The sequence below is a fragment of the Piliocolobus tephrosceles genome, chromosome 13 (assembly GCF_002776525.5).
Source record: "Piliocolobus tephrosceles isolate RC106 chromosome 13, ASM277652v3, whole genome shotgun sequence".
Taxonomy (NCBI): Eukaryota; Metazoa; Chordata; class Mammalia; order Primates; family Cercopithecidae; genus Piliocolobus; species Piliocolobus tephrosceles.
Window position 1 is genome coordinate 63,508,634 of NC_045446.1, and position 25,841 is coordinate 63,534,474.

Consider the following 25,841-nt stretch of genomic DNA (forward strand, 5'->3'; position numbering starts at 1 on the left):
ATAGAACCTGGGATGGATGGAACTGAGAGTGCTGGGCCTCCCGTGAGGGAGCCAGTGAGGCAAAGACTTGAAGTCACCAAAGACTTGACACCTCCACCCCAGTGGGATTCCAGACCCAGGCCAGGGTCTGGACCTAAATGCAGGTTGAACCTGGTCCTGAGACCCAGACAGCCCCAGCTCAGCTTCTGGCCTGGCCCCAGGCTGAGCCCCATCCTGGCCTCCTAGCCTCAGTTTCTCCTCAGATTGAGCCCACCCTCCCCTGGAGTTAAGACACAAACACAGGACAGCAGCCCACCTTCTTAGGGTTAGGACTTGGCCCGCTGGTGGTTAGCCTAGGGTGGAGCATTGAATTTATTTTTATTTTTATTATGTTTTTTGAGACGGAGTCTCAGTCTGTCGCCCAGACGGGAGTGCAGTGGCACAATCTTGGCTCACTGCAGCCTCTGCCTCCCGGGTTCAAGTGGTTCTCCTGCCTCAGCCTCCTGAATAGGTAGGATTACAGGCGCCCACCACCGCACCTGGTTAATTTTTTTTTCTTTGTATTTTTAGTAGAGACGGGGTTTCACCATGTTGGCCAGGCTGGTTTCGAACTCCTGACCTCAGGTGATCCTCCCACTTTGGCCTCTCCAAGTGCTGGGATTACAGGCGTGAGCCACTGCGCCTGGCCTGGAGCATTGAAATTTAAGTCTGAGCCTCCCATTCCTCCAGGCTTGTACTGTATGTACTTCCTTTTGGAATTCCAGCACAGCCAGCAAGTAGAGTGGCACCCACTACCTTTGGTCCATGACCCCAAGGCAGTCATCTACTCAGATCCCCTGCATACAGCCACACTGTGGTGGCTCTGATCCTGTGACCCAGGATCCCCACCCCAGACAGGGCCTGGCTGGGGCATGGCGCCTGTGCCCCTGCCTCCAGGTCCCCATCACAGCTCGTCCCAGTTTATTGGGACCTTGTGCTGTGTACCTACAATGAAGTGCACACATTCTCTGGGCCCACTTGCCCAGCTGTGGGCCATGTGAAGTTCAACAAGATGGTCTCCGAGGTCCCTGAGCTCAGGGATTCCAATGCTGACTCCATGGGTTCAGTCAAGATGCTGGGATTTTAGAAAACCTGTGATTCTGACAGTCCTTTGTTCTCAAGCCTGTGGTTCTCCAAGCTCCATAAAAAGCAAGTCTAAATCTTTCCTGTGGCTTCCACAACTCCTTCCCTGTCTACTCACTGTGGAGCAACCCAGATGCTGGTAGACTCTCAGGGAGGGGCCCACGTCACAGTGGTTTCAGAGTCAGAGCTGCCTGCAGGAGAAGCTGGCCCATCCACCCAGCAGTAAATAATAATTAAGCTACCTCCTAACCTGGGGGTTGCAGGGGTGAGAAGTGTTTGGGCTGTGGCCCCAGGAGACCTACCCTATGGAGCTGCTGTCAGGGCAGCCAGGTAGCCCCCTCCCACAAAGAACTAAAATGACCTTCAGGCAACATGTCTGGCACCCCAGTTTTCAGATGAGGAAACTGAGTTGGGGGTGGATTTGATCAAAACCTCACAGAGAGCTGGTGGTAGAGAGGGACGTCTGATTAATAGCCAGTGCTCCTTAACCAAAAAGCATTTCCCCATTTAGTTTATTGATTGAGACAAGGTCTCACTCTGTCACCCAGGCTGGAGTGCAGTGGCACAATCGCAGCTTATTGCGGCTTCAACTTCCTGGGCTCAGGTGATTCTCCCACATATTTTTGTAGAGACTGGGCTTCATCATGTTGCCCAGGCTGGTCTCGAACTCCTGGGCTAAGTGATCCTCCCACCTCAGCCTCCCAAAGTGCTAGGATTACAGATGTGACCACTACACCTGGCCTTCCCCATTTTGTTTATTGAGTGACACCTGAAATTGCCACCATTTGAACTCTAGAATTTAGAGCTGGGGTGTAGATGGTCCCCTTACAAAGAAAACATTTCCAGGAGTGGAGGGCATTCTGGCTGCTCTGGCTCTTCATAGGCTGGGATGTGGGACCCTGGAAGAATCCCTGCCCCAGCCCTGGAGGTCTCCACTGACATATGAGGGTGCTGATGTCATGATCCTGACATCAATAACCTGCAGCTCCTTATGCCCTTCCCCCACAACCTGGGCATGACCCAGGGGAATGGAAACTCATCCCTGGCTCCCCTTCTCGGGCGGTGTCCAGTTCTCTTCCTGGAATCTCCTGGACCCTGGGGACCTGACCTTTCCTGTCTCCTAGCCCCTGGGTTCAGATTCTATGATTGTTTAGAACCCCACCCCCAGCCATCTATCCCCAGCAGACTTATTTACCTTCCTTTCTCCATCTCTGTCATGGGCTGTGATTATCCTGACCCTAGCCAGGCCTCTGGCCCACCACTAGGCCCTCCCTGGTGTCTCAGTCTCCCATCGGCCCTACTGTCCCAGGAAGGCCGCTTGAGATCCCCTGAATAGTACTGAGAGGAGGAACGGGCCACTGAGCTGCTCCCTCCAGTCCTGGCACACCCTGTAGCACAACTCCAGGGGACACGATTCAGAGTCGGAATCCAGTGTGAATAGTGGCTGGAGTTTGTGATGACTGGCGTTGGAAACTGGCAGGGTGGGATGGCTGTACTAGGGAGGGGGCACTGAGTCACCTGTACTGCTGGAGGGAAACTAACACCCTGGCAGAGAGACGTGGTGCGGGGAGTGGGGGAGTGGAGGCAGGAGACGCCTCCTGGAGGATTTCACTAGGCCCTGAAGGATGTGCCGAAGTCCACTGTATGGGCTTCCTTTATAGACTCACCTTCACCAGGCCTTTTCACCAACTAGGTGAGGGTTTCCAGGGTTGGGCCTGGGCCTCGTCAACAAGGCAAAGTGAGGTTATTCTTCCTGGCCACCAAGTGGCAGGAGGAAGATGAGGCCCAGAAAGGGGCAGAGGTGGCTCTAGTTACACTGGCAATGGTAAGAGGACGCAGAGGAGTATCTCAGTCTCCAGTCTCCTTATCTTGTTTCGCACAACCCCTTCTTTCTTGGTTCGGAGCCCTGAAGAGGCGGATCCAAGAGGCCCTCTGGGCCTCGCCGCCCAGTCCCGCGCAGCCCCCTGCAGTTCCCAGGGGCGCTAGAGAGGGCGACGTAGAGCAGCGCCGCCCGGCGGCAGAGCGGCGAGACCCTCCGCGGCACTGGGTGAGTCTGGCCGGGGGCGCAGCCCGGGCTCTGACGTCGGGGGCGGGGCTGGCGGCCGTGACGTGCGGGGGCGGGGCTGCGCACCTTCCCGGCCCGGCCGGCGATTCATTCAAAAGGCGCTCAGGATACGCGGCTTCCCGGGCGCTAGCCGAGCCGGGCCGGGGCGCCGAGTCGAACGGTAAGCCCAGCTGGAGCTGCCGCGGCGTGGCCAGGTAAGGAGGGCGCGCGGAGCCCCCATCCAGAGTCCGCTCCCCGCGGCCGCGCCAGCGGGATACTGACCCTAGAGGCGCCCCCTGCCTTCCCGCGTCTCTGAGGAAGTTCGCCGCGGATGCTGCTGCCCTGCCGCGCGCCGCCCCCCTACTCCCCCAGCCTCGCGTCCTGTCCTGGCGCCTTCCGCGCACCGCCCCCCCCCCCCCCCCCTCCGAGCCCCGGGACCTGCAGGTCCTCCGACCGCGATTCTGGGCCGGCCCTGCGCCGTGGCTGTCGGGGGGCGCGCGGGGAAGCAGCGGAACTTGCGGTGTGAGGGGCCGGTGGGGCCCGGAGCGGTCCCCGGCCCGGGAAACTTGGACCGAGACCAGGTTGGGGTGCGGACTGGACGGCGGCGCCTCGGCGCGGCTGCGGCGCGGGGCGGCCGAGGGGGGGTCTGGACGGTGTCAGCCCGTGACTGTGGGTGACACGGCGCGTGAGGCGGCCTGACCAGGCGAACGTGTGGCTGGGACACTGGGCGGTGACGCCGGGCCGAGCAGGCGACACAGAGGGGCTCTGTGTGTGGGAGACAGACAGCGTGTGTGCGTGTGTTGTGAGGGAGAGACCCGGGGTCACTGGGGTCACGAAGTACGTGGCCTGGGGCGTGACCGGCGCAGGGCCAGGGCCACCCGTTACGGTGAGTGTGAAATAGAGGGAGAGGAGACCAAGTGTCTGAGAATGAGCCAAGCTAGCTGGCGCCATGGTGTGCGTGTGGGGTCAAGTGGTGTCAGTGTGTGTGTGTGTGTGTGTGTGTGTGTGCGCGCGCGCGCACCTAGGGCGATGATGAGTAAGAGGCAGGAGGAGGAGAGACCGGAGGTAGGACACCTTCCAGCAGATGGGTGGTGATGAGGAAGTTGGGGAACCAGGAGACAAGGGTCTCCACGAGGGCACCCCTCAGGAGTTCAGCTTAGTGAGGAGATGGACCCTGAGGGACGTGCCCTGGCCGAAGGAGAGAGCCGAGGATGGGCAACATCTGGTGGGGTGGCCCAGCTGGCAGCAGGGAAGGGGCCCTGTGGTAGTCTCAGCGTGCCCCCGCCTACCTGTACCCACACACCCACGCATCGAAGTCCCTACACCTGGCAAAGTTCGGCCCCTGTGTAATCTGTATTCTCAGTGGACCCAGGCACAATCTTGCTCTCAGCCTCCCCCCTCATCCCCGCGCAGGCCTCAGTCTCCCCATCTGCACACTGAGGTGCTGGACTTTGAATGGACTGTGAATCATCACTTTGGGATCCTCTATTGTTTTTGGGTCAACCGCCTGTGTTCTCCCCACTGCAGTGGGGGGGTTGGGCCAGGCTTCTCTTGGGGACACAGTGGCCCAGGGTCTGCACTCAGGAGCTACTGATAGGGTTGGAAGCTCAGCCTTCTCCAAAACTGGTCAAGGAAACATTAGCCTCCCACCCAAAGGCTTCCTGGTCCTCGGTCACGAAATGGATCGATAGAAAATGTGGATCCCAGATCCATAGACATTCACTTCTCTGTGTGTCCTTTCTTCAGTTCCTTGGGTTGGGGGGTGTGGGGAGAGACTTGTTCCCCGGGAGTGGTCTCTGGTCTGGGAGGCTAAGTTCTTGCTGGAGAGCTGGAGCGGGGCCCTTTCGCCATCTGGGCAAGACCCTTCTGAGGCCCCTTCTCCCATATGGGGCCTGTGGGGTTCATGCAGGGTGGGGTGAAAGCTGGGCTCCCTAATCTAGGAGTGGGTGGCACTTGCTGTAGGATCTGGAAGTTCTGTCTTCTGCTGTTCTCGGAAAATGCTGATTGCATTCTAGGGATGGGGGACAGGGTCGGGGACAGTGTCAGGCACTGTTCTGAACACTTCATGTTCTGTCTTGTTGAATCTTCTCAGTGATTCTGAGATGTAGTGACTATGTTTCAGAGAAAGGAACTGAGGATCAGAGAAGCAAAGTGACTTGACCAAGGTCATACAGAGTCAGGACAGTGCCAGGACTGGAATTCAGGTCTTCTGACCCCAAAGACCTGTGAGATGCTGAGAGAGAGGATCACCCACCTTCCTAGTAACTGTTCATGGCTTTCCTGGGCTTCTGTCTCTCAAACTTGGGCTAGTAGGTGTGGCCTTGCCACGGTGTCCCATTGTGAGTTCTAAGTATGATGTGTGTGCACACATGTCTGGAACACTAGGGATGGGTGGGTTACATGGTCTTCCTGTTCCTCCCCAGACCTCACTCCCAACCAGACATCATCAGAAAGACCTGTCCCCTGCCTTCTAGAGCCTGGACCTGGCTTTGGGAGTGTCCCCATGGCTTTGAAGAGTGTATGGAGTTAGCAGCACAGCCTAGGGGTAGCAGGGAAAATTGAGAGTCCCAGGTGACCTTCATCATACTTGAGAGGCCCCCTCCCCTTCTTTGCAGTTGCTCTAGAGGCATTTCCCCAAATCCATCTGCATGTTGTGGTGGGGAGCAGACAGGGAGTGACCTTGAGCTGATCTCTACTCTCTCTGGGCCTCGGTCTCCCTGTTCTTCCCAGAGACCCCTTTTGGCTCTGACCACTGTTGCCACTTGGCCAAGAACTGGAACTGGGGATCATGGTGTCTGTCCCTCGGTCCTCTCTGCAATGACTGAAGCTGTGCTGCTTGGGGCTGATGAAAATAGCTGTCGTGGTCTCTAGGGGCTGAGCCCAAGTTATTTCCATCCTCAGCAATGAGGTGGAAATAGCTTAGGGCCTGGGAGGGGGAGCAAGAGGGGAAGGGTTAACTTCTCCTTATCCCGGCCTTGAAGGAGGCCCCCAGCCTCAGCCTGTGCCCTAGCCAAGCCAAACCTTTCTGGGAACTTGGGCCTCTGGGGATGACAGTGGGGCCAGGCTGTTTCCACGTGTGGCCACAGTTGGGACTGGTGTGATAGCTGCTGGAGGGAGGGGCCTTTGTCTAGCCAAGGAGGGGAGACATTGAGGGCCAGTCAGCACCTGCCACTACTCATAGCGTCAGGTGCAATCTCATTTCACAGAAGGAGAGACTGAGGTTCTGAGAATTCAGGGACTTACCCAAGGTCTCCCAGAACCTTCACCCTCCAGACACGGTACCTGCCTTCTGTCCTGAGTTTGCCATTCTGTGTCTACACTTTCCCTGGCGGCTGGAGGTTGGCCAGCACTGGAAGCAGGCCCAAGACACACCTTCCTGATGTCTGCCTGCCTCACATTCCAGCTCCGGCCTTACCATCCCTGCCCAGGCTCTGGTTCCAGCTTCTCTGCTTCCACATCGGTTCTCCCACACACTGCCAGAGTGACCTCCATAAAGTAACTCTTGCTTTTTGCCTACAAAGTATAGTTCAAACTCCTCATCTGGCATTGAGGCCTTTCCTTCCAAGGTCTTTCAGAATTTACATCTTCACCCTTGCCTCTCCTTGCCAGATACCTTGTCTGCCTTGCCTTTGCTTTTAAAGCTTCCCTCTTTCTAGAACGCTCTTGGCCATTCAGAGTATAGCCCCAGCTCCGCCTCGCCCAGGAAGCCCTCCCGGCCTGAAATTAGTCTTTGTTGCGGGCCACTGGCCAGGTGTCCTCCCTCACTGCTGGGGAATGAGCACAGGTTTGGGGCACCTGTGGGCACTGCATGCTCAGCTTGGTGGGGCCAGTGTGGCCAGCAACCCATCCCCTCCCACTGCCATCTCTGTGCTGGCGAGGCCTCTTCCTGAGGATGGGCAGCTGCCCTAGGATCCCGGCACCTGTGTGCTGGGAGGCACCAGGAGATTTGCACCCAGGTCTCTGGTGCTCACCATGACGTGAGGCAGAATGTGTGCTGGGGTTGGGGGCAGAGACTCACGGTCACTCCTGTGGGTAGGGGGCAAGTGTAGTGCTTGCCATGGTCCTCGACATCTTGTGTCAGTAGAGGAAACTGTCCCTGCTCAGGTCCTGCTGTGCGCCAGGCCCTGGGCCCAGCATTTCCTCACAACAGCACTCACCCGGGGCCTCTCCTTTCCAAGTTGGTGTGGGGGAACCTGGACTCAGAGAGCAACCCTAGGCTGAGTCACGCGGCCACTCGTGTTGGAGTCAGGCACTCCAGATCCCGCCCAGCCCCCAGCCTGGTCTCCAGGCAGGAGGTGAGGGTCGAAGGGTTTGTCTGACAATTCTAACATTAGTTTCTTGAGAAGGGCCAGGCTGGTCAGTACCTAGTTTGGCTGGGTGGGACCTGACTACCTCTGTGATGGGGCCGGCCCTTCTGCCAGGTCAGCAGGAGAGAGGACCAGAGAGGAAGGGGTTTTGCTTGAGATCACCCAGCAGGGCGTGTTTGGCGCCATTCCCCACTCAGGATCGATGGGGGAGCAGGGATATGGTCTCTGGACAGAGAGAACACCCACTGTGTGCTGAGCCCGTGTCTGTCTGGGCCTAGGCTTGGTGCTTCTGAGTGGGGCTGGGGTGGCAGAGAGGACAGAAGCCAAGCTGCATCCCTACTCTGCCCATCCCTGGGATTACGGCCCAGGAGGCTGTCACATCCTCAGCCTTATACTCCTGGGGGTCATCATTCCCTCCAAGCACAGGCAGGGAAACCAAGGCCCAGAGAGGGAGGCACTTGCCAGGCCCCGGTGTCACTGGGATCCAAACCCAGGTCTGCTGGCCTTGAAGACCAGAGTTCTTTCCTAGGCCATCCTGGGAAAGATGAGAGCTCTATAAATAAACTGCCCATGTGGCTGTGAGCAAGTGCCCTGGCTAGTTGTCATAGACAGAGAGGGACAGCAGGGACCTCTACAGCCAGTTAGAAGCAGGGTCTGAGTGTGCGGGTAGAGAGAGGAGTGGGGGCTTCCAGAGGAGGGACCTGTGCTTAGCCCAGTGCATGCCCTGTGAGGAGGAACAGTGAGAGGGGAGGACGTTGGCCACCCACACCACCGGCGTGCTGCGTGTCTGGCCTCCTGCACGCACCCAATCCCTCCCTCCCTCAAGGAGCCTCAACCCTTCTAGAGGAGTCAAGGGAGACTGAAAACTGATGGCGGGGTTGGGGGGTGGGGAGTCTGGAGAGGGGAGGGGCCCCCCTCGACAGGGAGGCTGCGGAGGCTTCCTGTAGGAGGGGATGCCTGGCCCAAGGCCTGATTGTAAGAAGAGCCCCTGTTGCCTGTGAACACTGAGTCCTCCCTCACACCATGAGGTCAGCTGCACGGGCGCAATTGGTAAACGGGCTTGGGAAGTTGGGGCTGGGTTCCTGACTGCTGAGCTACCCCTTACCTTCCTGACCGTGGCCCTGGCTGGTGTGGGAGCAGGTGGATGCGGGCCTGCACAGAGGCTGGGACATGGGCACCCAGGGCCCTCCCAGAGAGGCTGAGGCCCCTCTACTCATGCTGCCAGGATTTACATGGAGTTCCCTAAAGCACTCTTGCCATACCCAAGCCTCTGGGTGACCTTGGCTGGCTGTTGCTTGATCCTGAGCTTAGGTTCCTCTGGCCCTAGTGGGGCTGTGTTGAGAGCCCTCAGTATCCCATAAGGCAGGGACTAGCACCCCTGTTTGCCGAGGAAGACCCTGAAACTCAGGGAGGGTAAGTAACCTGCCCAAGGCTGCAGATCCATGAAGTGACGGAGCCAGAGTCTCAACCCTGGACTCTGGGCTGCTCCAGGGCCCAACCTTGTCTCTTCCCTGCCCCATCACTGCACATACACTGACCCCAGTCCTCAGCTTAGCTCCACTGGGTAGGACCTGACCTGGGATGGCCCTGGAGGGGTAGGGGAGGCCTCTTTCCCCAGCACCCCAAGTCTGGGGAGAGTTGGAGAATGGGGCAGACCAGGGCTGTGGCCTCCCCCAAGTCCCTCCCAAAGCCTCCGCCCAGGTCTTCCAGGTCAGGGTGATTGGGGGCAGGGCCTATGCTGAGCACATTAGGGACTCGGGATCAGATTTATGGCCGGGGCAGGTGGCAAAGGTGGCTTCTTGGAGGATGTAGCAGAGCATGAGCTGGATTGCAGTGAGGTGTCCTTCAGCACCCCCAGACCCGTTGCTGTCCTGTCTCTGGGCCAGGGTTGGCAACACAGGGATGTCCGTGGTGCTGAGAGGTCAGTGGTGGACCAGAAGCAGTGGAGATGCCAGGCCTGGGTGGCACAGGCAAGGGCCGCCTGCCAGTTGCCCCTACTCCAGGGTAGGTAAACCTCATCTCCTCCAAGATGAAGTTGTTATAGGCTACCACTTGGCCTCTCTGAGCCTCAGTTTCTTCCCTGTGAAGCATGGAACAGTGTCTTTGAGGGGTGAGAGCCAGCTTACAGTGGGAAGCGGACAGGCAGTAGTGCTCAGTGAGAAGGGTTAGGGAGCCCCCTCTCTGCCAGAGATAACGGTCTGGTCTCAGACATCCCTCCTCCAGCCCCAGAGTCGACCCAGGAAGTGGGGCGAGGATTGCACCTGTACCATACCCAGACTGGGAGGAGCTGGGTGGGCCAGGTGTGGCCACCTCAGCCCTTTTCTTGGCCTCAAGGGGCCAATTTAGCCCCCTTAGCCTCAGCCCCACTCCATCCACCTGAGCCACTGAAGCCCAGGCCCGGTGGCAGCCAGGAGGTCTGAGGTGCGGAACCATGCCCAGCTTCTAGGGGGGTGGCTGAGGGTGGGCTGGGGAGCAGCTGCTGCCTGGCCACGAGGTGTACAGGATTAGGGGTCTAGGATTTGAGGGGTGCATACCCCAGTGTGGTGACCTGGGAGCTCATGGCTGCCCAGGCCTGTGGGAAGGGGCGGGAGTGGAGTGCCTTTCTCACTGAGTGGCCCTGAGCCAGCCTCTGCACAGCTCTGGGCTCCCAGCAGCAGCCCTGGTGAGCTGGGGCTCCACCCTGGGACCTCTTCTTCCCCGCTCTGGGAATTCCCAGACTTCCCCGGTGTTCCTGTCTCTTTCAGTTCCCAGCTCCCTTTCCTGCCGGAGCTGGCACAGAGTAGAACAATATGCAAATGAGTATAGATGCAGGCAACTCCTAAAGGCCCCATGGGATGGCGGTGCAAACAGCACCTTCTCCTGGGGCCCTCCTGGGTCCTTAGTAACAGACCCTCAGTTGAGCTGCCTACTGGATGCTACTAGCTTGCTAGCCTCCACCATCAGGTTGGCAAACACTGCAAGGACGTTTACTATGTGCCAGGTCCTGGGCTAAGTTGCAGGGTGAAAGGAGGCAGAAAAGAGACAGTACTGGGCTCCATTCCTGCTTCATCTCTTACTGGCTCTGTGACCCCCACCAGTGACCTCCCCTGACCTCAGTTTGCCCAGCTGTGAAACAGGAATGCTCAATTCTCCTGCAAGTAGAGGCAGCAACCCAGGACGAGGGCCTGGCCTGCACAGGGCTGGGGTCTGTTCCTTTCCCCGTGAGTGTGGAGGAGGGAAAGCCACCCAGCGTGGTCACTGCCCTACTTCAGCCCCAGTTGCCAGGGAACCGCTGGGCTCCTTGCTAACCTGGATTTCTCTGTTGATGGGTGGCCTTTGTCTTCTTGCCTTGGGTGCGGCCACCGCCAAGGGAGGCCTGTGTCCAGCTGTGTTTCCAGGCAACCCTAGCCTCTGAAGGCCAGAGGGAGGTCCACAGGCTCAGGAGCCACTATCTGGGAAGCAGAGTAGCTGCCTCCCCACCTGCCCTGCTCCAGGTGGGCGCTGGCCCCCACCTCTATCTCCTCCAGTGTGGCCTCTCTTGGCAGGCAGCCCGGGGAGCCTGCTGAGACCGAACTGTTCATTCTTCTCCCTCCCCTGCTTAACCCTTCCAGGCTGCCATAGGCCCTAGGGGGAGGTGCAGGCCTTTTGGCAGGCAGCTGAGCCTTGGTGTGACCTGAGCACTGCCCACTAACCTTCCCAGACTCCTCCAGACTCCTACCGTCTCCTCCACCCTCCCGCCCTCCAGATTCCCACCAGGGCGAACCCAGCACCACCTGTGTACCACACTCTGTGCCAGGCACTGAATGTAAAAAAAAGTTGTGTGCCCTTCTCCTCCACATTTCACACGTAGGGAAACTGAGTCACAGTGAAGTGTGGGGAATGCTTACTCTGTGCCAGGCCTAATGTGATTCTCTCCTTTCAGCCTCACCACAGCCCTCTGCAGGCGGGCCACAGAGCCAGTGCAGGACAGAGCAGAGCGGGACTGCACCCCACACTTTGTATCCCCAAGTTAGTCCAGGGGTTCAGATCTGGGTTCTGACCCACCCCAGCCTCTGGGCTCCTTCCCCCTCAGCCTGCTCACTGGCCCTTCTAGCTCGGCATAGCTGGGCTCTCTACCAAGAGCGCCTTTTCTGCCTTCTCCCCAAATCAGCCCATACCCGCCCGAGTCGGCAATGGGCATGGAGCAGGCAGCTCGTAGTGGGGAAAGGGCTGGGTAGTGGGATCTGCATGGCACCATGAATGCTGAGGGGGAGGTGGGGGTGAGGGTACTTCCAGGAGGAGGTGACTTTGAGCTGAGCTCTAAGGAAGAGTGGGTGCTGGCCAAGCGATAAGGGGAGAGCAGAAAGCAGGTGCAGTGTGTGTGAGGGTGGAAAGCACTCAGCATGGCAGGTGTGTGGGTGGGGGAGGTTGGTGGCGGTGCGTCAGGACGCCATCCTGAGGGTGGTGGGAGCTGGCCTAGGGCCAGGGCCAGAACTCGGTGTCAAGGCACCTAGGCTGCAGGGCGGGACTGACCTGGAGGTCAGAGACAGGGCGACGGGGCCGGAGCAATGGGCGCAGGCCCTGGGAGAGCTTAGGGACTGTAGGGAAGGGGAGGGCCCCACCTAGGGGAAGGGGAGTGGCGTGGCAGGGCCCAGGTGACCCCAGCGAGCTTCAGTTCTGGGAAAGGGGAAGCTGCCTGTGGCCTGGGCTGGTGGCACAGCTTCCTCTTTCTCTGAGGCCTCCAGGGCTGCACCTCCCTGGGGCTCCACCGCCTATGGCCTCAATCACAGTCTGGGGCCCTCAGCTTGGGGCCCTGGCCATGGCCTTTGCTAGATGGCTTTTCTCCAGGGAATTTCTGGTTCTCATTTTTCGGGCATTTTTTTGGAGGGCTGAGTCTGAGGAAATCCTCCCCGCCTCGTGAGCCTGTTTGGAGGCCTCCTGCTTCAGACATGGGGCTGGGTGTGGAGTTTTGTGGCAAATAAAACAGACGTCCCTGGCCTCACTGCTGTCTGGTGGGGGAGCAAGGAATAAACAAGTAAGCAAACAAATACTTAATCACAGCCCTCTGCCAGCAGGGCAGAGGAGAAGGGCTGTGGAGAAGGAAATCCCATGACCTACTTTAGCTTCATTACCTCCTTTAAACCCCGTGACTGGCTGGGCATAGCGGCTCGCACCTGGAATCCCAGCACTTTGGGAGGCCAAGGCCAGAGGATCGCTTGAGCCCAAGAGTTGGAGACTAGCCAGGGCAATGTAATACAAAACATAAATTTAAAAATTCAACCAGGCATGGTGGGGCATGCCTGCAGTCCCAGTTACTCAGGAGGCTGAAGCAGGAGGATCACTGAAAAGTTCAAAGTTGCAGTGGGCTGTGATTGTCCATCCTGGACAGCAGAGTGAGACACTGTCTCAGAAAAACAAAACAAAACAGAAATCCCCCAAAAACTTTGTGACAGCCTTGCCAGCCAGATGAACATCCCCATCTTGTAGATGAGGAAACTGAGACCCAGTGATGTCAAGGTCCCACAGGGAGTTGGTGGCAGTGGAGACTGGGCCCCACACTAGGAGACATGGGAGGAGTGGCCTCTAAGCTAAGTTCCTTCTCTGCTACTTCCTGGGGCCCCTCTTCCCCATCCACTGTGGCTGGGTGTGGCTCTCCTCTGTCAGGCATCAGAGGCTCTGGCGCCTTACTGACTGCCCAGCCTTCAGGGTGAGGCAGAGGTGGATATGGGGCCTTCACAAATCCCCTCGCAGCCGAAGGGGCTTCCATCTGAACTGTTTCTTTGGTCACAGTTCCAGGGCTGATTTAGACAGTGGAGGCCTCATGGGGCAGGGGGTAGGGGTGCTGAGCAGCAGGTGTGGACATGTGTGTGCACCAGGCCTTTCTACCTGACTGGGCAAGTCCAGCGGGGGCTCAGTCTGGGCTGAGTGTCGGGGCCGGGCAGCCAGACTGGAGTAAGTGCTGGTTTGGGGTAATGAGAAGGTGCATAATTAGAAGGCGCAAGGCCCTAGGTGGCAGTGTCTGTGCGTGTGCTGGAGTGGGCCCTTGCTGGCTTTGAGTCTGGGCCTTTGGACTCTGCTTTCCTCCTGGAAGATTCTAGATCACACAGCTCTGCATCTGTTTGCAGATAAGCAGCTGCAAAGCTGCTCCCTGTGGGCTCAGGTCACCTAGCAGGTGCCACCTGGAGTCGGGGTGGTTATAGGGCTCTCTGCTATGGTTGTTTGGCCTCTTTTCACCCCCGCATCAGCCCTCTGGGCCTACCTTGGGGACATGGAGGGCTGCTAGAGCCAGAGGCTGGGCTATCGGGTTGCCCCTGGCTTTGTTTTTTTTTTTTTTTTTTGAGACGGAGTCTTGCTCTGTCGCCCAGGCTGGAGTGCAGTGGTGCGATCTCGGCTCATTACAACCCCCGCTTCCCAGGTTCAAGCAATTCCCCTGCCTCAGCCTCCTGAGTAACTGGGATTACAAGCATGCACCACCACACCCGGCTAATTTTTGTATTTTTACAAGAGACGGGGTTTCAGCATCTTGGTCAGGCTGGTCTTGAACTCCTGACCTCGTGATTCACCTGCCTCCGCCTCCCAAAGTGCTAGGATTACAGGCATGAGCTACCATGCCCGCCACAGCCTGCCACCCCTCCTCCCCCACCATTGGGCTCTGTCGTACATAGTCAGGCCTAGTGGGGAAGTGAAGCCTGAGGACTCAGGGCTCATGGTCAGGTCTGTGGGTTAGATCCCTCAAAGGACAGGGGAGGGGCCATGGGGAGACAGGCTCGAGGTGGAAGCTGGGCCCTGGCAAGGGGACAGGACACTTTGGGGCAGAAACTGGAAGGAAGACTTGTGACCAAATTTGAGGAAGGACAGGGGGCCCTCCCCAAATGGCCTGGGGGTGCCACTTGTTGGGTGTTGACTGCAAAGTATGGCCTCCACCCTATACTGTGGCCCTACCTTCTCCTGTCCCTGGCTTTCCCCTGAGCTGGCCTGGGACCCAGAGTGGTTGCCAGTGACCTGGAGAGTCCTGAGATGATGTGACCGCTGCCCACTCCCTCCCCTGAGTGTAACTCAAACCCTGGGCCCTTCTGAGGTCTGCCAAGAGGGAGGGTGGGTGGACAGATCAGTTTCCTGGGCTGCTATTCTAGGTGGGAAGGCCGGGCTGCCTGCAGGGAGAGGGCTCTGAGTGACCTGGGACCTACCACAGGAGGCGCTTTTCTCACCTCACTGGGCTTGGAGTCACAGCGGGGGGACTCAGCCTGCGGCGGCCCTGAGCCAGTGGCTGGGTTCCCAGGCTGCCCCTGGGCTTAAGAGGCTGTGTGTGATCTGAGGAGAACAGCTTCTCTCAGCCTGGTGTCCCTGAAGCCAGGCCTCCAGGGAGCACACAGCGGACTTCCTTGCTCTGCCACCACACCTTCTGCTGTCTGATGTGAGTCCTTTGTCCTGCTGTGTCCACCTCATCCACTGGCTGAAGGCTTCTCCAGAGCAGGCCACCACCACCTGGGGGCCTCAGTCTCAGACTGGTGGGCCGTGGCACCACCATGGATATTTCTCTGAAGTATCACACACTGCACTCCCACTCTATTTTGTTTCTTGGCACTTACCACCAACTGGCGGGGACACCCCTCTCTGTTTGCAGTTGGGTCTCCCCTGGGCTGGAGCTCCCTGCAGACAGGGACCTTATCTGTCTTGTTCATACCGATTTCTCCAGTGCCCGCACGCAGTAGGTGCTGGAGAGATGACAAAGACAGAGCACTGGCTGCCATGACCACCCCAGCCCCATAGGTCTGCCCGGGGCAGAGCTGTGGCCAGACATGTCCCAGCCTCAAGGGAGGAGTCAGCCTCCCTGGAAGAGGTATGGACAGTGGCCACGCGGAAGGACCAGGACCTAGATGGGGTGGGGAGCTGTGGGAGCCAGACCCACTTTGGGGAAAGCTTCTAGAGAAGCTTCTGGAAAGAGAGGCCTTCTCATTGGGCTTTGAAGGGTAAAGGAAAAGGCCTTCCTTGGACCGGAAGCAGCAGGAGTGAAGGCAGAGGCCGGGCACGCTTGCAGACCTGTGAGGAGGAGGCAGCGGGAGCCTGGGCCTGGAGCACTGGGCTGGAGTGTGGAGGCGGGCTGGGGTGTTGGGTGTTGGTTGCAACCCTGTCATCAGGGACACAGGCTGCCACACGCACTTCCTTCCCCTGCTGATGCCTCGGGGCACCTGGCAGTTGAAGGAAGGGGAAGGAAGCCCTTCCTCCTCTGGGAAGTCTCCCAGCCTGCAGAGCCTTCTTCCTGCCTTCCTGCCTGTGCTGCCCTGTGAGGCCGGCTCCCAGGCAGGGCAACCCCTTCTTGGGGGCTTGGGGGGTGTGGAGCCGGCAGCCCTGGGCGCTCTGCCTGCCCAGCAGCACCTTGCCCGCTCCCCATGAGTCCTGTTATCCTGGAAGTGGTGCTGAGGGGACAGCAGCTGCCTGCCTGTCCCTGCCTCTCGGCCGAGCCTCCTCTCCATCTGCCCTAGGCCAGCGACCACCAGGGGCCCGAGGATGAAGCCAAGTCTGCTGTGCCGGCCCCTGTCTTGCTTCCTTATGGTGAGTTGGGGATGGGCCCTGGGAAGGAGAAAAGTCGCACCCTCAGCCCTGCAGCCCTCCAGCAAGAGGGTGCAGACACTCCCCGGGAACCCCACGCCGGGCAGGGCTCAGTTACTCAGCTCTTGAAGAATCTGAGGCAGTCGGACCCTAGGGAGCACCTCTGGGCCCACCCAGGCTTGTCAGGGAAATGGAGAAGGAAGGCCTACTGGGCAAGGCAGGCATGGCTGAGGGCACGATGCACATTGGCACGCAGGCGTGAGAACAGAGCCCAGCCTGGAGGGTAGGCTGGGCACCAAGAGGAAACTGGGCAAAAGAGGGCTGGAATTTGGACCCTGAGAGCCATAGCACCTCAGATGCTGGGGTTCAAGATCTGTATTGGTCTGGGGGGTCCCAGATTCCAGGTCCCAGGATCATAGGATCAGGCCAGCTGCCTGGAGCTTCTGGCGAGTCTGCATTACAGACTTACAGCATTTGGGGTCTGCTCTGGGGCCCATCTTTTTGCTGTGACGCTAGAAGCTCAGGGAGGGCAAGACTTGGCCTTGGGCCTTGCTAAGGGTTGCTCCATGTGCAGGAGGCCTTCCAGCCTTAGCAGGTGCTGGGAGCCGCTCTGGGGTCTGAGGAGATCCCTGTTCTAGCTCCAGGGCAGCTGATGGTGGCCCCATCCAGCCTAGGCCAAACTGGGGGACTGAGGTCTCCTCCAGGAGGGATTCAGGAGACAGTTCATTCCCAACAATGGGAAGCAGATGGAACTCCTAGTGAAACGGGCCGGGGACACACACTGAGAAGACGGAGCTTTCCTTTGGGATGTGTCTCCCTGTTTGGGTGTGTGGATGTGAATGGGGTGGCCTCGTGTCGAGGGGAGCTCGCAGAGGAGGATTTGGTCCTGGAGACTTTTGCTGAAGGGAGGGCCCAGAATAGGAAGCGCCACCTGCCGACTTGGCTCCAGGGATGATAAATGAGGCTGGTTAATGATATGCCCAGCTGTGATGGGGGCAGGGATGGACCCAAGGCGGGAGGAAGGGGGACAGAATACGAGAGAGGATTCGGAAGCATTTCCTCCTCATTGTTCTGGTTAGCTGGAAGGGCTTGAGATCCTGATGTGGCCTTATCTGGGGTTTCCAGGGCCAGATGTGGCTCTCTCCCTCCCCAGGTACTGGCCATACAGCAGGTCTGGGACAGGACAGGTTTTCCTCAGTGTGAGGGATTGAGGTTAGAAGAGTGTGTCCCTGAAGCCCGGGTGAAGTGGTCAGTGGTCCTCACCACTGGGCTTTCAGGAAATAGGTGGGGGATAGATGACCCCAGAGACCCCACACCCAGCACTTTCTGCCTCTTTCAATGCCTACTGTTCTTCCAGCTGCTGCCCTGGCCTCTGGCCACCCTGACATCAACAACCCTTTGGCAGTGCCCACCTGGAGAGGAGCCCAACCTGGTGAGCATTGCCCTGCCCTCCTACCTGTCCTGGGAGGGCCCTGAGGGCCAGGGGCAGAGTCCTGTGCCTGGCCCCCCAGGGGTCCTCAGACTTGGCTCCTGGCCGTGCTCTCACCCTTTACCTCCCACAGAACCCAGGTCAGGGCACATTATGCAGGCCCTGCCCCCCAGGCACCTTCTCAGCTGCATGGGGCTCCAGCCCATGTCAGCCCCATGCCCGCTGCAGCCTTCAGAGGAGGCTGGAGGCCCAGGTGGGCACGGCAACTCAAGATACACTCTGTGGAGACTGCTGGCCTGGGTAAGCCAAAGGGAGTGCGGGGAGGGCTCCTGGCTGGGTGACCAGGACTCTGGATCCTGGGGTCCCAGCCTTATTGTATCCTGAGCAGGCCTCAGTTTTCCCATCTGTGAAATGGGATGGGGCAGGACCAATGAGGGTGCCTGGAAGGAAGGCATCCAGCCTCTAAGGATAGTGTTTGGGGAAACTTCCGGGCCTCAGTGGTATCTTCCCTCCTCGCAGGTGGTTTGGGCCTTGGGGGGTTCCCCGTGTTCCATGTCAACCGTGTTCCTGGGCACCTCTGGGTACTCATGGCTGTGATGGTGAGTGGCAGACTGGGGCTAGGACTGGTGCAGGTGTATGTGCGGGAGGGGGCCAGTGAGCTGAAGCCCAGCAGCCTCTGCAGTGTTCATGCGGGGGCAGTGGGGTCCTTCTTCCAGCCCAGGGCAGGGCGTGTAGCCAAAGGGTCTCCAGCAGGGCGCAGTCAGCCGCTCCCCTGGCTGTTTCTGTCCACCATGCTTCCGAGTGGCAGAGAGCATCCTGCAGGTGGCAGCCACAGCTAGGGGCTGGGGACTCACATGTTGACCTGTCCCCTGTCCCCTGTCCCCATCTCCTCAAAGAGATTCATGCCAGCCAAGTGCAGTGGCTAATGCCTGTAATCTCAGCACTTTGGAAGGCCAAGGCCGGAGGATCACTTTGAGACCAGCTTGGGCAACACAGTGAGACCCTGTCTGCAAAAAATAAAAATAAAAAATTAGCCAGGCGTGGTGGTGCTACTTGGGAGGCTGAGGTGGGAGGTTGGCTTGAGTCCATGATTTCAATGCTGCAGTGAGCTGTGATCACACCACTGCACTCCAGCCTGGGCAACAGAGTGAGACCCTGCCTAAAAAAACCCATGCAGATGAGTGAGCGCAGGCACACACTCAGGTACACACACGCACCTCCTCCCGCTGCTGAGTCAGTCACCCCTGAGGCACTGGATTCATGGCCAGGCCACAGGGAGGCAGATCCCATCTCCCTGTGCTCAGGCACGTGGCCTGTGTGCCGTCTCTTCACTCGCTGACCCCAGCGTGAGGGGAGGGCGGGGCTGGGTGTCTGACCATCTTGAGGAGGCCTGTTCAGGACAATGCTTCGACGGCCAGAAAGGAAAACAGGAGGGGGCAGCGGGTTGACCTTTGCATCCCCAGCATGGCGGGGAGTGGGCTGCCCTGGGTGCATTGGCTCTCTTGCAGCCCCCTCTGACTCAGGCCCTGGGCCCCTGTCTCTCTGTGTTTGTATCACTGTCTGCCTCTGTCCTGCCTCCATCGTCTGTGATGCTCAGAGTGGGGTCGGCGGGCCCGACGTGGTGTGGAGGTGGCAGCAGGGGCCAGCAGCGGTGGTGAGACACGGCAGCCTGGGAACGGCACCCGGGCAGGTGGCCCAGAGGAGACGGCCGCCCAGTACGCGGTCATCGCCATCGTGCCTGTCTTCTGCCTCATGGGGCTGTTGGGCATCCTGGTGTGCAACCTCCTCAAGCGGAAGGGCTACCACTGCACAGCGCACAAAGAGGTCGGGCCCGGCCCTGGAGGTGGAGGCAGTGGTGAGGCCCGGCTGGGGTCCAGGTGGGGAGGACGGGGGCATGAGCCCAGCCCCAGCTCCACTTGAGGGCTGCCAGCAGAACCCTGCCTGGCCTCTGGGGTCTGAGAGGGAGGGGCCTGGGAGGTGACACTGCAGACTGACAACATGGGAGGAAAGGTGAGGGGACAGAGGTGTGGCCGTGGGGGCAGAGCAGAGGCAGCACAGCTGGTCAAGCGGCTTCAGTGGGATCCCACCCTGGGTGAAGCCTTGCCCAGATGTGGGGATCTGGACTCTTTGGAGGCCACAGCTGTGTGTATGGTTCCAGGGTCAGATGGCCTTGGAGTTACTCAAGGTGACCTCTGACCTCTGGCCTGCAGTAGGGGGAGTGCCCTGTGTCAGGAGGGCTGGTAGGGCAGCTGTTCTGTTCTGGGCAGGCACCACGAGGGGCTTGGGTTTCGGTCCCAGGCTGTCGTTTGAGTTACAAGGCCTGGAACCAGAGGGACAAGCATGTGCTACCACCTTCACCCCCAGGGCCCCGGGCCCCTTTCCTTCTTCCCCACACCACCACTCCCCTGCAGGGCAGGGGCCCACGTGCACACGGCCTCCCCTGGGCCCATGGGATCCTGTGGTCACATCATGAGTGAAATGGCATCTCCCTTGCTAGCACCCTGGGCTGTCTGGGGCTGGCATGGGAGCCAGAGCCCCTTCTAAGTCCTGACACTGAAGTCTGGCAGGCGCAGGAAGGGGACAGGATCATTAGGCTGGCAGGAGGGAACGTGGTGACTCAGGGCCATTTTGCCTGGGACTGCGCTTGTTTTCCTAGAGACTTCCTTTAACTGCTGGATGCTGCCTCGGTGCAAGTCCCAGGAGCTCTGTTTGCTACTGGGCCCAGGGTTGATCACCGTGGCCCATTCTCACACTCTTGAGATTTGGGCCCAAAGCTGACTAGGGGCTCTCATTTAAATTGTTACACAGACAGGGCACGGTAGAGGGGCCATGGAATGGCAGTTTGCTGTAGATTTGGGGAGTTCTGGGCAGGGTGACAGCCCACAGCTCCCTGAGGCTGAGGAGACAGTGCAGACCCAGTAGATGCTGATGCACCGCCCCCTCCCCTGCCCAAGTCAATGACTGGAGTTCACGTGGCCCTGAAGCCTGTATGCACCCGGGCTATTGGTGCAGGAAGCAGCGGCGTTGAGCTGTGAAGGTGATATGGGCTTCTCTGAGCCTGGATCCCACATTTGCAGGGCTCTGGGAGACTTGTCACCTAAACGCACGCCCTCATGGCCCTTAAGAAGGCCAGGGGTGCCCTCTGCTGGCAGACGTGGTTTAGCTCAGGAGCGTGACTTCCCCCTCTTCCCGAGGATCAGGGCCCTTGTCTTCCCCAGGAATCAACCCTGCCTACCGGACTGAGGATGCCAATGAGGACACCATCGGGGTCCTGGTGCGCCTGATCACAGAGAAGAAAGGTGAGGAGAAGGCCTGACCCCATCCCAGTGCCCGGGAGAGGAGGGTTTCCTCCAGAAGCCTGTGAGGCAGCCGCGGTGGGCAGGGTACCCCCTGCTCTGCCTTCCCTGCCAGGGTGCCTCGAGCAGCCCGGTGCTCTCTGACCCAGGAGTGCACACCTCTGCCTCCTGTAATTGCCTGATGAAGTGGGAGGAAAAGGTGCACAGCCCAGGCTGGGAGTGGTGGTATGGAGGGTAGGTGGGGTGTTCTCTGCTGAGGCAGGGGGTGGGAGGCATGTCCCATACATATGGCCAGAGCGAGGGTCTGACTGCAGCTGCCCACAGAGAATGCTGCCGCCCTGGAGGAGCTGCTGAAAGAGTACCACAGCAAACAGCTGGTGCAGACGAGCCACAGGCCTGTGTCCAAGTGAGTGGGCTGGTGGGAGATGACGGGGCCAAAACCCCATTAACCAGCCTGCCTCCTGGGGATCTCCCACTTGGGTCTCCCTCCTCAAGTCACCCTGTTCCCTCCACTGCCTGCTGGGGTCTCCTGCCCCTGGCCTGGCCTGGCCTATGGCCACTTCTGCCTGTGCCCCCTGCAGGCTGCCGCCAGCGCCCCCGAACGTGCCGCACATCTGCCCGCACCACCACCACCTCCACACCGTGCAGGGCCTGGCCTCACTCTCTGGCCCCTGCTGCTCCCGTTGTAGCCAGAAGAAGTGGCCTGAGGTGCTGCTGTCCCCTGAGGCTGTAGCTGCCACTACTTCTGCTCCCAGCTTTCTGCCTAACCCGACCAGGGTTCCCAAGGCCGGGGCCAAGGCAGGGCGCCAGGGCGAGATCACCATCTTGTCTGTGGGCAGGTGAGGTGGGCACGGACACAGCAGGGGCAGGTAAAGACGTGACAGCCTGGGGGCCTGGACGGGGAGGCAGGGCCCCACCTTGGGCCCTGAGCACCCTGCTCATTGGGAGCCTTGCCCTTATTGGGCCTCTCTGGGCAGTGGGGGTGGCCAGAGAGATCAGGACTTCCCAGTCACGCTGTGTCTCACATGGAGCCCTGTGTCCCTAGGGCAGCATCTTGGCCCCCATGGCACCCGGGCCTTCAGGCTCAGGCTTTGGACCATGAACTTGCTGTGTGACCCCGGGCATGTGCTGCCTTCTCTGTGCCTGGGGATCCCCGCTAACGGGGATGATTGCCCCACTCTCCTCACAGGTTCCGCGTGGCTCGAATTCCTGAGCAACGGACAAGTTCAATGGTGTCTGAGGTGAAGACCATCACGGAGGCTGGGCCCTCGGCGGGTGATCTCCCTGACTCCCCACAACCTGGCCTCCCCGCTGAGCAGCAGGCACTGCTAGGAAGTGGCGGAAGCCACACTAAGTGGCTGAAGCCCCCAGCAGAGAACAAGACCGAGGTGAGGGTCAAGGAGAAAGGTATCTGTCGGCACCTGGGCCAACCCTGGCCAAAGACGGGGCAGGGGTGGAAGTGTGGTGGGCCTCAGGCAGGGGCCACTTCCCTGGAGCCAGAAGCCAGCCCCTGACTCAGCTCTGACCCCTCACCCCTGTCCACCAGGAGAACCGCTATGTGGTCCGCCTAAGTGAGAGCAACCTGGTCATCTGAGGGGCAGTCTAGTCTGAGGACACTGTGGCCCTGCCCTGGGAGGTTCCGAAGGCTTCCTGGAGGAGGTGGAGCTGCAGCTGGGACTGTGAGGACCGAGAAGCAATGGCCCAGCAGATAAGACAGCAAAGACCAAGGCCTGGAGGTGGGAGTGTCCGCCCCAGTGAGGAGGCAGGTGGCCGGCGGGCACTGTGTACAGGAGCAGACTGAGCCCGCCCCGGCCCTGCTGCCAGGTTGCTCCCCTGCAGGATGCCCCGACCCCCATGCTTGCCCTGGCTGGACCGTAGGAGCCCACGGGATTCTCTGTATCATCAGAGGGCTGGGCTTGGCAGAGGGGAGGAGCCCGTGCCCGTCACCCCGGCCCCATTCCTTGGTAATTAGCCACACCCTTGCCTCTGAACAGGGCCCTAGAGCAGATGTGCCTCCCACTCCTCTTCCAGCAGGTCTATAAAGGGAAGGGGCAACAGAAAGTCCTGGGCTAGGAGAATGAATCCCTGGGTCTTAATCTTGGGCACGTCTATGGCCATCGCTGGGTCCACTTTTCTGACTATGAAGTAAGGAGAGACGTTCTCAGTACCCAGGGCCTCTTCAGCTCTTTGCGGGTTCTGGGCTGGGTTGTGGGGGGCTGGGGAGCTGGGCTCTACCATCCCTCCTATTAGTAGCTTTATCCAGCCCCGTTTTTGCTGCTTCCAGGGCCTCTGCCTTCTAGACCCCAACGGGGCTGTCCACCCATGGCTCTGCCTACAGAAGGGGCTTAATGCATGTGCCTGCCCCTCCCCCAGCTGTTTTTACTGAAACTGAAAAAAACAGACTTGATCCCGGCAGGACTGTGATACAGAGCCCTAGCCTGCCCAGCCGGCCCCAAGATCTCAGGAGCTTTAGGGAGAAGAGTGTTGGTGGGGCTGGAGCGCACCTTGGGCCTCAGTGGTTTCTGCGTCCCTGTGGTGCCAGTGCTTCTGGGCAGTGCAGGCGGCTGCCAGGCCCAGCCCTGACCTCCACTCTGGCTCAGCAACCTGGTTATTTATGTGGGGCCGTGCAGGCATGCGCCTCACTGCCTGTCCGTCCTGTTTCTCTTATTTATTGAAACTTGCCGTTGCCCTATCCTTGTGTCTCCATCCCCTTCCATGTGTTGAATAATAAAAGGTGGGAAAGTGCTGTCACGAGGAGCTCTTTTTCTCTGTGCCCTTCCCAGCTTATCTGCCTGTTCCACTTGTACCTGTCCAGCCCTGCCCTGTATTGGGCACCGTGGCAGGCTGCCCTCCCCTCACAGTCCCTGCACCTCAGCAGCCGGGGAAGCAGGGCCCAGAGGAGACCCATCAGCTCATCTGGTTCTCACCAAATCCCCTAGCTAGAGGCAGGGCTGTCCCACAGAAATAGTGTGAGCCATATATGTGACTTTAAATTTTCTGACAATCACATTTCGAAAAGTAAAAAGAAGCAGGTAAACTTAATTTTAATATATTTTTTAACCCAGTCTATCCAAAATATTTTCATTTTACTATAAAATCAGCATAAAAATTGTGAATGAGCTGTTTTTGCTTTTGCCTTGAAATCTGTTGTGTATCTTACACATCTTGATTGGAACTCGAATGTTTCAAGGGCTCCATAGCCATGTGGCCAGCAGCTACCACGCTGGTCAGCGCAGCACCTGAGGAAGTGCACTGTGTGGAGCCCGGGAGGTGAATGGGGGTGAGGCAGATGTGCGGGCCAGGGAATGTGTTCCACAGAGAGGGACAGCATGTGCAAAGGCCGGGCACCAACACATAGTGGGCACCTGGGCCTTATGCCAAGGACCCCAGGGAGCCTCCAAAACATTCAGCTCCTGCTTGGCCAGTGTGGAGAGGAAAGGAGCCACAGGAGTGGGTGCCACACCCAGGTGAGATGGAGCCTCCGTCTCCATCTGAGATTCCTAGGGCAAGCTTCCAACCCGGTCCACGGGCCACATGTGGCCCAGGATGGCTTTGAATGGGGCCTAACACAAATTCATAAACTTTCTGAAAACATTGTAAGACTTTTTTTTTTTTGAGACGGAGTCTCGCTCTGTCGCCCAGGCTGGAGTGCAGTGGCGTGATCTCGGCTCACTGCAAGCTCTGTCTCCCGGGTTCACGCCATTCTCCTGCCTCAGCCTCCTGAGTAGCTGGGACTACAGGCGCCCGCCACCATGCCCGGCTAATTTTTTGTGTTTTTAGTGGAGACGGGGTTTCAGCGTGTTAGCCAGGATAGTCTCGATCGCCCGACCTCGTGATCCGCCCGCCTCGGCCTCCCAGAGTGCTGGGATTACAGGCGTGAGCCACCGCACCCGGCCCATTAGGCGATTTTTTTGCTTTTTTCTTCTCTTTTTAGTTCATCAGCTATTGTTAGTGTTAATATGTGGCCCAAGACAATTCTTCCAAAGTGGCCCAGAGAAACTGAAAGATTGGACACCCCTGTGCTAGCGTTTGGTAATGGGAAATGGGTCAGGGACTTAGAGCTAGCTGGGTGGGGCAACAGGAGCAGTCCTGGGGGCACCTGTGACACAGCCGTGGAGGATGTCCCATGCCATCTAGATGTGAAGGCCCGGAGCTCTCAGGAGACAGACCTGGAGACAAGAAGACCTACAGGCACTCAGGTGGGTGTTTAGGCCAGGACTGGGCTGGGAGGAAATGTCCTGGGGACGGGGCCTGGGGCGGATGCCTGGGCTGCTCCAGGGCACCACAGAGAAGGCACTGCCAGGGAGGCAAGAGAGAAGCCAGGGAGGCAAGAGAGAAACCAGGAAGGGCAATGTCCCTGGCAGTGTCTTGGCAGCCAGGGGAGCAGGTGGGCGCAGGGTAGGCTGCAAGGCCAGTTGTTGCTGGGGGGTGAGGAGGACCGCTCTGTGCCCTGGTGAGTGGCACAGGAACTTGGTGGGATTCGTCTCAAGGGAGGGGGGAGACCAGGGCCAGGTGGATTGAGGGAGACGGTTCCCTGCTGAAGCCTGGCACAGGCCATAGCTGGGTGGGGCCTCAGGTTCTGAGGAGAGACAATTTTCAGTTAATTTGGGATTTTACTGGTGTTTGTTATGTTGTTTAAAGATGGAAGAGAGGGACACATTTAAACTAATGTCCTCAGGGAGAGGCTGAAGAACAAGAATGACCCTTGATGGAACCTGGGGAGGTGTGAAGAGGACCAGCCTGTGGGAGTCCCTGGTCTGCCTGCAGCGGGCACAGGGCAGCTATGGGGCGGCCATGCTGGGGCTGTGGGAGGCCTGGCTTCACGGAGGGCAGGGGCCTTTCTCCTAAGCAGAAGCCAAGTTGGGGTCCTCCTCCTGCCCTGGGTAGACGTGCTTTGGGATTTGACCTCTCCTGGGTACCTAGGGCACAGGTGTCTCTCTCAGGGCCTTCTCAGGTGGGCAGGAAGGGGAGGGACACCTCTGAAGATCCAGATGTTTCACCTGTACCAGAAGAGGGAAAGGAAACAGAGGCTGGACATCAGGAGGGATGTTCTGGAGCAGAAAAGGATGCCAAAGTAGGAGACAGGGTGTCCACTGTAGGGGACCAGCAGGCATCACCAGTGTGCCCAAGGAAGTATTTCCTGCGGCTACCAGAGT

General features: G+C 59.0%; 1 protein-coding gene across 6 annotated transcripts; it reads left to right on the top strand.

The window, feature by feature from the left end:
- Window positions 1-3,126: 3,126 nt before the first annotated feature.
- Window positions 3,127-24,281, top strand: RELT (RELT TNF receptor). 6 transcript variants are annotated; one of them, XR_002731114.1, is made up of 12 exons: window positions 3,127-3,360; window positions 15,894-15,963; window positions 17,318-17,392; window positions 17,523-17,689; window positions 17,909-17,988; window positions 18,987-19,244; window positions 20,608-20,688; window positions 21,010-21,091; window positions 21,267-21,524; window positions 21,875-22,073; window positions 22,232-22,830; window positions 22,970-23,801. XR_002731114.1 is itself a non-coding variant. In XM_023209464.2 (11 exons), the coding sequence occupies exons 2-11, from the start codon at window positions 15,919-15,921 to the stop codon at window positions 22,277-22,279; spliced, it is 1,293 nt and encodes a 430-aa protein (XP_023065232.1). In that variant the 5' UTR covers window positions 3,127-3,360; window positions 15,894-15,918; the 3' UTR covers window positions 22,280-24,281. The 6 variants fall into 6 exon arrangements, 5 of the variants coding, with proteins under 5 accessions (XP_023065232.1, XP_023065235.1, XP_023065236.1 ...); XM_023209464.2 differs by having other exon boundaries at window positions 22,232-24,281; XM_023209465.2 differs by lacking the exon at window positions 3,127-3,360 and adding an exon at window positions 13,941-15,711 and having other exon boundaries at window positions 22,232-24,281.
- Window positions 24,282-25,841: the final 1,560 nt, after the last annotated feature.

Bases quoted from the DNA above. Each gene is read 5' to 3' on its own strand.
- RELT (XM_023209464.2), top strand. From the start codon at position 15,919: ATGAAGCCAAGTCTGCTGTGCCGGCCCCTGTCTTGCTTCCTTATG. The intron at 17,393-17,522 runs GTGAGCATTGCC...TACCTCCCACAG, and splicing joins CTGGAGAGGAGCCCAACCTG to AACCCAGGTCAGGGCACATT. The intron at 21,092-21,266 runs GTGAGTGGGCTG...TGCCCCCTGCAG, and splicing joins AGCCACAGGCCTGTGTCCAA to GCTGCCGCCAGCGCCCCCGA.